Raw genomic sequence first — 10784 nt, 5'->3', positions numbered from 1 at the left:
AAAAAAAGAAAGAAAGAAAGAAAGAAAGAAAGAAAGAAAGAAAGAAAGAAAGAAAGAAAGAAAGAAAGAAAGAAAGAAAGAAAGAAAGGCAGGCAAATGCTCTTTAGCTGACAGTAATTGAAAGACAAACTTTTGTTTGCTTTGTAAAAGTGTATTCAATCTGGGCAAAAAAAAAAAAAAAAAAAGTAAAAAATAAAAATGGAAAGATAGTGAACATGGTAACTTTTCTGTTTTGTGTATTTTACCAAAATTTTAAAAAGTGCTAAGATTATAATGAATATAAATAACATGCCATACCACTAGCATGCAGAAGAGGGCGGATGAGGTTTAAGCGTTACAGAAAAACTTGATTCAATTCGCTCCTGCAGCCAATTCTGACCGTGTCAACGAGTCATCCACACACCTGCAGCTCTGCTGAGACCGTGCAAGCCCCGGGGTAAGAACCTTAGCTTTGTTTGTTGTAACTCTCGTTAAAAAGATATAAGGGCTGCATGGGTCTTTTCTAAAGAGGAGATAATTCGAGCTAATATTGAGGGGAGGGAGGTAGGGTTATTTAGATTTTTAGTATTTACTGTTTTGTCTAGATTAATGATTAGTGACCTTGGGGCTACTGATCTGAGGAATTTGTTGCAGATACTTGAGATCGTGGGTTTCTTTTCACTGATTGCGGATCAAACCTGGTCAGCCCTTCTATTCAGATTGAACGGTCCCATGCATTGTGGCAAGTTTTCTCTAGCTCTTGTTTCCCCATGGTGTATGTTCACCTCTGCTGGGTGAAACCTTTGGCTATTTAAGGCATATTTGTTGCTCCTTTACCCCTTTGAAAAGTTCTGCATTTGTGTTACCTGTTTAAAGGTAGGGGCAGATCTGATGGATCTTGTACATTGCAGTTCTTATTCCCTTTCCTTCAGAAGTGGACAAAGAGGGCCATATGTGGTTGCTGTGAAGAAGAGGATGGTTAACAACCTGTGAGCATTTGATTTCTTAATGAGCTTTCTCCCAGACCACCTACATTGAGCTATTAATTAGGAATAGCATGCACTTCGAGTTTTATTTCAATTCTTGTGAACTTATAACTTTCCTAAGAATATATACACGTGTAGGCAAAGTCTCTTGAACTTTGTGGCACCTAGCAGAGTGTCCCACAGCAGCCGCATGAAGCTTCAGAGAGAGGGGCATGGGGTGAGAAAGGAGGAAGTGGCCGCCATGGCAGCTGGTCAGATCAATGGATTCAACCTCCGTGATTTGGTCCTTAGGATGTGATTACATCCTAAGCTACCTCATTTCAAGGTTTGAGGTGCCTTCCAGTTGGGTTTAGCTACCATCCAGAAGGAAACAAACAGGTCTGGGTTCAAATCTCTGCTTCTTCAATTGGCCATCTTGGGCAAGTTACTTTACCTCTGGGCTTTAGCTCCTCCATCTGTAAAATATGAATAATAATGGCCGCCATTTTGTTGAGTTGTTGAGGGATTAAACAAGATAATGGACAGAAAACACTTAGCTCCATGTCAGATACATAGCAAATACTAAAAAGAAGTCATTCTTACACTTATGTTGCAAAGATCATTCAACATTCAATAGGTTCTTAATCTCTTTTCTATTTCTTTATATCATTGGGAAAAGAGAAATTAGATGATTAAATATTCTTTGGTAAAACGCTAGTTGTCATTTGTCTTTTGACTTGGGCTTTTAAATGATAAGGTATTAAAGATGTATTAAGGAAGGTCATTCCCTGTTTTTTTTTACCTGCTTTTAACATAGTAGTAGGGGTATGATATTAACATATATATATACTGTTGATAGAATACATCACCAACATGATGAAACCCCATCTCTACTACAAATACAAAAATTAGCTGGTTGTGATGGCAGGTGCCTGTAATCCCAGCTACTCAGGAGGCTGGGGCAGGAGAATCGCTTGAACCTGGGAGGTGGAGCTTGCAGTGAGCTGAGATCACACCACTTTACTCCAGCCTGGGCAACAGAGTGAGACTCCATCTCAAAAAAAAAATGTTTACGTCCTACTTTTAAAATTGCTTTAATGAGGCCAGGCACAGTGGCTCACACCTCTAATCCCACCCCTTTGGGAGGCTGAGGTGGGAAGATTGCTGGAGGCCAGGAGTTTAAGACCAGCCTTGGCAACATAGTGAGACCCTGTCTCTATATAAATGTTGTTTTTATAAAATGTCATAATGCGTAAGTATTGCCTGAGAGATAGGACCTTTATTATTATTATTATTATATTAAGAGAAGTTTAAAAAGAGTTCATTCTTCTCCCATTACAGTCCCAGATAAGACTGTAGTATTGGGCAGGAGGAAGAAGTGGGTAAGAGAAACTCTGACTTCTCAGCCCAGAGAGTTCCAGCTAAAGCAACTTGGTTAGATTCTGCTGCATTCTTAAGGGGCCATGGCTGTAAGACCTAGAAGCTTAAAGTCAGTTGCTACAAATTAAGCACTCTATGAGATGATAACATTAAAAGCACCTTTGTCAACCTAATGATTATAACTGCCAGGGTCCTATCAAGCCATAATAGAGCCTGAGGCAAAAGAAACAATCAGTAATACTGATCCTGTCTTTATGACAAATGTCGATATTTTGTTCAACATCAATTTTGGCATTAATTTTCATTTTTAAAAATATTTCATGTAAACATTATCTTGATTCCTGAGTTCCTTGGGATCCCCTTAACATTTATGCCTTCCTCGCTTCTCCCAAGTCTTGACCTGATAACTGCCACCATTTATTAAGTGTGATATGCTAGGCATGGTACTAAGTGATTTATATACATTGTCTTACGCCTCTTCACAGGCTCCATTTTACAGATGATAAAACTAAACCTTTCAGAAATTAAATAAATGGTCCAAGTTACATAGCTAATGAATGGTTAACACTGGACTTGAACACAGATCCATCAATCCCTAAAACCAAACTTATTCTTTTTTTTTCCTGAGACTGAGTCTTGCTCTGTTGCCCAGGCTGGAGTGCAGTGGTGGCGTCTCAGCTCACTGCAACCTCCTCCACCTCCTGGGTTCAAGCGATTCTCCTGCCCCAGCCCCCCTAGTAGCTGGGACTACAGGCGCGTGCCACCATGCCCAGCTAATTTTTTTGTGTTTTTTTAGTAGAGACAGGGTTTCACCATGTTAGCCAGGATGGTCTTGATCTCCTCACTTCGTGATCCACCTGCCTTAGCCTCTCAAAGTGCTGGGATTACAGGCCTGAGCCACTGCGCCCAGCCCACCAAACTCATTCTTTAACCATCATGCCCTGCACTATATCAGGAATTCACAACATAAATTCATTCATTCAACGCATATTTATGAGAGCATACTATGCCTCATGTTGTGCTAAGGATTAAAATGTTGACATTCATACATACAAGGATTCATTCATTCATATGTGCATTCAACAAGTAGTTAATGAGCTGGCACCATGTGTCAAGCACTATTCTATGTGCTGAGGATACAGAAGTGAACAAGACAGACAGCTATCATGGGAATGAATGGAGAGGGGACAGTTGATAAACAAATGAACGAAAGTTTATTTACTAAGAGGTCATTCCGAAGAGATCATGAATTCATGGAAAATTATTTTCTGCTTCTAGTGGCATGGACATCAACATATTCTGAAATTTAATGTATAGTTTTAAGAAAACTGAAAGAAAATATAAAGTTTATCATTATACATTAGATACTATGAACACAATAATTTGAGTAGTAGTTACACTTCCAGGCCACAGTTGTAAACTGATTTTCTATTAGAAATATTTAAAAGTAGATGTAGAAAACTTACTCTTAAATATATAACAGTTAAAAAATCCAGCAGGAACTAAGGTAATTAAATAGAATATTCACCTGTTTTTTTCTGATAATTATACTGTGTTATATTTACATATTAATGCAGTATAATATTTTAGTATGTATTACACTGTAGGGAGTCACTGAAATGTTAGCAAAGAAAAATATGGCCAGAGGCATCTAAGTCATTTGACCATGTTTTTAGAAGTTGGTGTTTTTTTTTTTTTTTTTTTTTTGAGACGGAGTCTCGCTGTGTCTCCCAGACTGAAAAGTTGGTATTTTGAGAAATCATCTAAATATGGTGACCTTACCAAAATTATTGCTTTTTCTCCAAGATGTTTGAGAACACTTACCAGAAAAGTTTACAAAATATAAAAATTACATGATCAATGTGGATAATTAATATTTTTACAAAAGAATTCTCCAAGTTTACGATGTAAGGGAGTTCACACAAAGAAACTATGATCGTATGTGTTCCCAAGATTAGAGATAAGATGCTCTCTTTCCTTTGCTAGTATCAGCTGCTAATGGAAAACTTGGGAGTGACCCTCCCACTCCCTGCTCTCCAGAGGTTTTCTGGAATTTCTTTACTTCAAGAAAAAACCAGACTTGGGAAGGTTCTAGAGAAGAGAAATACAGATGAGAGAGAGGTAACATTCTAAGTGGCCGTATGTTTTGATTCTGCCCCACCTTTGTTACCTCACCATGTTTGTGTGCATTCCTGTGGGTGGGTGTGCCCACTGCCTCCCCCACCTCCCATCCAGCCTCTCAGAATGCTGGGAGCATGACACACACAGAGAAGTCTCTCTACCCCATCCTCTTTCTGTTGAGCATGTCTTTTGCTCCCTCTGCTTGTCTATGGGAGTGACCTGTCTGAGGGAGGTTGAGGGTCAGTGTGTAACAGATACATACAAATGGAAGCAGAAAAACTCCCACACTAACTTATCACCTGCCCTTGGTACCTTCAGAGTGCCTGGGGTGGGGACATGTGTAGTTAAATTGTTTACTAATTTGCAATTAGAATCTAACCACTTCTCTCCACTTGCACTGATACATTCTCTCTGGCACAAGTTACTCTATAGTGTCCCAAGGAGTCTTCCCTGCCAGCCTTGTGGCTCCCAGTCATCTCCACCCAACAAACAGAGGAATCTTTTTATTTATTTATTTATTTATTTATTTATTTATTTATTTTTATACTTTAAGTTCTGGGGTACATGTGCAGAACGTGTAAGTTTGTTACATAGGTATACACATGCCATGGTGGTTTGCTGCACCGATCAAACCGTCATCTACATTAGGTATTTCTCCTAATGCTATTCGTCCCCTACCCCCCCATCCCCCGACAGGCCCCAGTGTGTGATGTTCCCCTCCCTGTGTCAATGTGTTCTCATTGTTCAACTCCTAGTTATGAGTGAGAACATGTGATATTTGGTTTTCTGTTCTTGTGATAGTTTGCTGAGAATGATGGTTTCTACATTCATCCATGTCCCTGTGAAGGACATGAACTCATTCTTTTTTATGGCTGTGTAGTATTCTATGGTGTATATGTGCCATATTTTCTTTATCCAGTCTATCATTGATGGGCATTTGGGTTGGTTCCAAGTATTTGCTGTTGTGAATAGTGCTGCAATAAACATGTGTGTGCATGTGTCTTTATTGTAGAATGATTTATAATCCTTTGGGTATATACCCAGTAATAGGATGGCTGGGTCATATGGTATTTCTAGTTCTAGATCCTTGAGGAATCGCCACACTGTCTTTCACAGTGGTTGAACTAATTTACATTCCCACCAACAGTGTAAAAGTGTTCCTATTTCTCCACACCCTCTGCAGCATCTCGTGTCTCCTGACTTTTCAATGATCGCCATTCTAACAGGCATGAGATGGTATCTCATTGTGGTTTTGATTTGCATTTCTCTAATGACCAGTGATTATGAGCTTTTTTTCATATGTTTGTTGGCTACACAAATGTCGTCTTTTGAGAAATGTCTGTTCATATCCTTCACCCACTTTTTGATGGGGTTGTTTTTTCTTGTAAATTTTTTTAAGTTCTTTGTAGATTCTGGGTATTAGCCCTTTGTCACATGGATAGATTGCACAAATTTTCTCCCATTCTGTAGGTTGCCTCAAACAGAGGAATCTTTAAAATGTATGCCAGAACCTGCCACTCCTGGACTCTAAATCTTCTGCTGGTTTCTTATTTCAGTCAGAGGAAAATTGCCAAGTTCTTACAAGATCTGACCTTTTCTCTGATTTCCTCCCCTAACTCCACTCCAGGCCTTCCTCACATTTTCCAAGCACATCAGGATCTTTAAATTTGTACTTGCTGTTCTCTCTCTCCAAAATACTCTTTCCCTAGACAACAAGTGGCTTGCTTCTTCACCTGCTTTAGATCTCTGTATGAATGTCACTATCAGGGAGGCCTTTTTTGATCATTCTATACAAAAAAATCACTCCCCAGTCTCTTTCTGTTTCCCTTATCGTAGTTATTTTTCCTTCAAGTCAATATCACTGCCTGATATTGGTCCCCACCCAAATCTCATCTTGAACTGTAGCTCCCATGATTCCCATATGTTGTGGGAGGGACCTGGTGGAAAGTAATTGAATCATAGGGGCAGGTCTTTCCCGTGCTCTCATGATAGTGAATAAGTCTCACGAGATCTCGTGGTTTTATAAAGGGGAGTTTCCCTGCACACGCTCTCTTGCCTGCTGCCACATAAGACATTACTTTACTGCTCATTCGCCTTCCACCCTGATTGTGAGGCCTCCCCAGGCATGTGGAATTGTGAGTCATAACATATAAATGTATTGTGTTGTTTGCAGTCTCTCTTTTCTTACCCTCTCTCTAGAATGTAAGTTGTGTAAAAACAGAAATCTGTTCTTTTCACTGCTACTTCCCCAGTGCCTAGAAAAGGCAGAATAGGTACTTAATAAATATCTTGAATAATTGTAAAATCTTAGTATTCCAACTACCTCTGTTCTATGTCTAATCAAACCACATGAAGCTTAACATGTCTCCCAAAGTCCTCAGAATTCTATATCCTTCAGTTTCCTTGTCTATCAAATAGGAGTAATAGTACTTCCCTCACAGAGTATGGTGATAAATAAATAATATACACGAAGCAATTAGTATGTGTCTTGAGACATTGAAATCTAACCCGGAAGTTTTGATTCTATGCCATAGCAGAATTCAACAGATGAATATCAAGACCTTTGAATTCAACAAGAAGTTAAGGCATTTATAGTTGTCTAATAACAGACTGAAGATTGTAGCTTGGTATTCACTGGCAGGTCTCAGACATTTAGATCTTTCTTTTAATGACTTTGACACCATGCCTATCTGTGAGGAAGCTGGCAACATGTCACACCTGGAAATTGTTTCTCAACATTAATACTATTATTTGGCAGTGATCCAGATTGCTTTTGCCACTAACCTGAAGACATATAAAGGCAGAAGGACAGGAATCATTCTATTTGTTTCCTGTTTTGAAACTTCCATCTGTATAGGTAAGTGTTCAAAGTCCAATATTAGCTCCAGGGACTTTCTATATCCGCAAATACAAAAATTGAGGGGTAACTCCTTGATATCAAGTCAAAGGTTCACAGTGTCTGATAATAAAACAAATTACTTTCAATTTTCTTGAAATCTTCAGGCTATCAAAAGGAGATGTGAGAGAGGGTGTTGAGTCTGACCTGACAATGCGGTTCTTAAACCGAAGGGCCATTATGCTTCTCCTCTCTGAGAATCCTGACTTGCCTCAACAACGGAGATATGGCACAGTAGCCAGCTTGGAGACTTCTCAGCCAATGCTCTGAGATCAAGTCAAAGACCCAACATACAGATTGGGACCCTATTCCAACCTCTTGATGAATATAGTCAGATGTTGGCATTTTTTTCACAAATAAAAGTCCTACAGGATTTAACCAAATAAAAACCTAACATTATATACTGTCTTTTTAGGGTTTTGAGCTCATCTTCATCATTCATATGAGGAAATCAGTGGTAAAATCCTTGGAAATACAATGAGACTCATCAGAAACATTTACATATTTTGTAGTATTGTTATGACAGTAGAGGGCGAGGCTCCAGAGCTGCCAGAAGAAAGGGAACTGTTGACCAACTGCTCCAACATGTCTCTAAGAAAGGTTCCCGCAGACTTGACCCCAGCCACAACCACACTGGATTTATCCTATAACCTCCTTTTTCAACTCCAGAGTTCAGATTTTCATTCTGTCTCCAAACTGAAAGTTTTGATTCTACGCCATAACAGAATTCAACATCTGAATCTCAAAACCTTTGAATTCAACAAGGAGTTAAGATATTTAGATTTGTCTAATAACAGACTGAAGAGCGTAACTTGGTATTTACTGGCAGGTCTCAGGTATTTAGATCTTTCTTTTAATGACTTTGACACCATGCCTATCTGTGAGGAAGCTGGCAACATGTCACACCTGGAAATCCTAGGTTTGAGTGGGGCAAAAATACAAAAATCAGATTTCCAGAAAATTGCTCATCTACATCTAAATACTGTCTTCTTAGGATTCAGAACTCTTTCTCATTATGAAGAAGGTAGCCTGCCCATCTTAAACACGACAAAACTGCACATTGTTTTACCAATGGACACAAATTTCTGGGTTCTTTTGCGTGATGGAATCAAGACTTCAAAAATATTAGAAATGACAAATATAGATGGCAAAAGCCAATTTGTAAGTTATGAAATGCAACGAAATATTAGTTTAGAAAATGCTAAGACATCAGTTCTATTACTTAATAAAGTTGATTTACTCTGGGACGACCTTTTCCATATCTTACAATTTGTTTGGCATACATCAGTGGAACACTTTCAGATCCAAAATGTGACTTTTGGTGGTAAGGCTTATCTTGACCACAATTCATTTGACTACTCAAATACTGTAATGAGAACTATAAAACTGGAGCATGTACATTTCAGAGTGTTTTACATTCAACAGGATAACATCTATTTGCTTTTGACCAAAATGGACATAGAAAACCTGACAATATCAAATGCACAAATGCCACATATGCTTTTCCCTAATTATCCTACAAAATTCCAATATTTAAATTTTGCCAATAATATCTTAACAGATGAGTTGTTTAAAAGAACTATCCAACTGCCTCACTTGAAAACTCTCATTTTGAATAGCAATAAACTGGAGACACTTTCTTTAGTGAGTTGCTTTGCTAACAACACACCCTTGGAACACTTGGATCTGAGTCAAAATCTATTACAACATAAAAATGATGAAAATTGCTCATGGCCAGAAACTGTGGTCAACATGAATCTGTCATACAATAAATTGTCTGATTCTGTCTTCAGGTGCTTGCCCAAAGGTATTCAAATACTTGACCTAAATAATAACCAAATCCAAACTGTACCTAAAGAGACTATTCATCTGATGGCCTTACGAGAGCTAAATATTGCTTTTAATTTCCTAACTGATCTCCCTGGGTGCAGTCATTTCAGTAGACTTTCAATTCTGAACGTTGAAATGAACTTAATTCTCAGCCCATCTCTGGATTTTGTTCAGAGCTGCCAGGGAGTTAAGACTCTAAATGCGGGAAGAAATCCATTCCGGTGTACTTGTGAATTAAAAAATTTCATTCAGCTTGAAACATATTCAGAGGTCATGATGGTTGGATGGTCAGATTCTTACACCTGTGAATACCCTTTAAACCTAAGGGGCACTCGGTTAAAAGATGTTCATCTCCCTGAATTATCTTGCAACACAGCTCTGTTGATTGTCACCATTGTGGTTATCATGCTAGTTCTGGGGTTGGCTGTGTCCTTCTGCTGTCTCCACTTTGATCTGCCCTGGTATTTCAGGATGCTAGGTCAATGCACACAAACATGGCACAGGGTTAGGAAGACAACTCAAGAACAACTCAAGAGAAATGTCCAATTCCACGCATTTATTTCATACAGTGAACATGATTCTCTGTGGGTGAAGAATGAATTGATCCCCAATCTAGAGAAAGAAGATGGTTCTATCTTGATTTGCCTTTATGAAAGATACTTTGACCCTGGCAAGAGCATTAGTGAAAATATTGTAAGCTTCATTGAGAAAAGCTATAAGTCCATCTTTGTTTTGTCTCCCAACTTTGTCCAGAATGAGTGGTGCCATTTTGAATTCTACTTTGCCCACCACAATCTCTTCCATGAAAATTCTGATCATATAATTCTTATCTTACTGGAACCCATTCCATTCTACTGCATTCCCACAAGGTGTCATAAACTGAAAACTCTCCTGGAAAAAAAAGCATACTTGGAATGGCCCAAGGATAGGCGTAAATGTGGGCTTTTCTGGGCAAACCTTCGAGTTGCTATTAATGTTAACATATCAGCCACCAGAGAAATGTATGAACTGCAGACATTCACAGAGTTAAATGAAGAGTCTCGAGGTTCTACAGTCTCTCTGATGAGAACAGACTGCCTATAAAATCCCACAGCCCTAGGGAAGTTGGGGACCACACACTGTTGGGATGTAAATTGATATAACCTTTATGATGGCAGTTTGGCAATATTCATTAAAATAAAAAATGGTTATTCCCTTCATATCAGTTTCTGGAAGGATTTCTAAGAATGTATCCTATAGAAACACCTTCACAAGTTTATAAGGGCTTATGGAAAAAGGTGTTCATCCCAGGATTGTTTATAATCATGAAAAATGTGGTCTGGCACAGTGGCTCATGCTTGTAATCCCAGCACTTTGGGAGGCCAAGGTGGGTGGATCACGAGGTCAAAAGATGGAGACCGTCCTGGCCAACATGGTGAAACCCCGTTTCTACTAAAAATACAAAAATTAGCTGGGCATGGTGGCACACGCCCATAGTCCCAGTTACTTGGGAGACTGGGGCAGGAGAATTGCTTGAACCCAGGAGGTGGAGGTTGCAGTGAGCCGAGATTGAGTCACTCCACTCTAGCCTGGAGACAGAGCAAGACTCCATCTCAAAAAAAAGAAAGAAAGAA

General features: G+C 39.0%; 1 protein-coding gene across 1 annotated transcript; it reads left to right on the top strand.

Moving 5' to 3' along the window:
- Positions 1-366: 366 nt before the first annotated feature.
- On the top strand, positions 367-10370 carry TLR10 (toll-like receptor 10). The gene is made up of 2 exons (XM_011983528.1): positions 367-436; positions 7757-10370. Exon 2 carries the CDS (start codon positions 7819-7821, stop codon positions 10252-10254), a length of 2436 nt encoding a protein of 811 aa, XP_011838918.1. The 5' UTR covers positions 367-436; positions 7757-7818; the 3' UTR covers positions 10255-10370.
- The last annotated feature ends 414 nt before the right edge of the window (positions 10371-10784 follow it).

Source organism: Mandrillus leucophaeus, unplaced genomic scaffold (assembly GCF_000951045.1).
Source record: "Mandrillus leucophaeus isolate KB7577 unplaced genomic scaffold, Mleu.le_1.0 Scaffold251, whole genome shotgun sequence".
Taxonomy (NCBI): Eukaryota; Metazoa; Chordata; class Mammalia; order Primates; family Cercopithecidae; genus Mandrillus; species Mandrillus leucophaeus.
The sequence above is the reverse complement of the archived record's forward strand: the minus strand, read 5'-3'. Positions and strand labels throughout refer to the sequence as shown.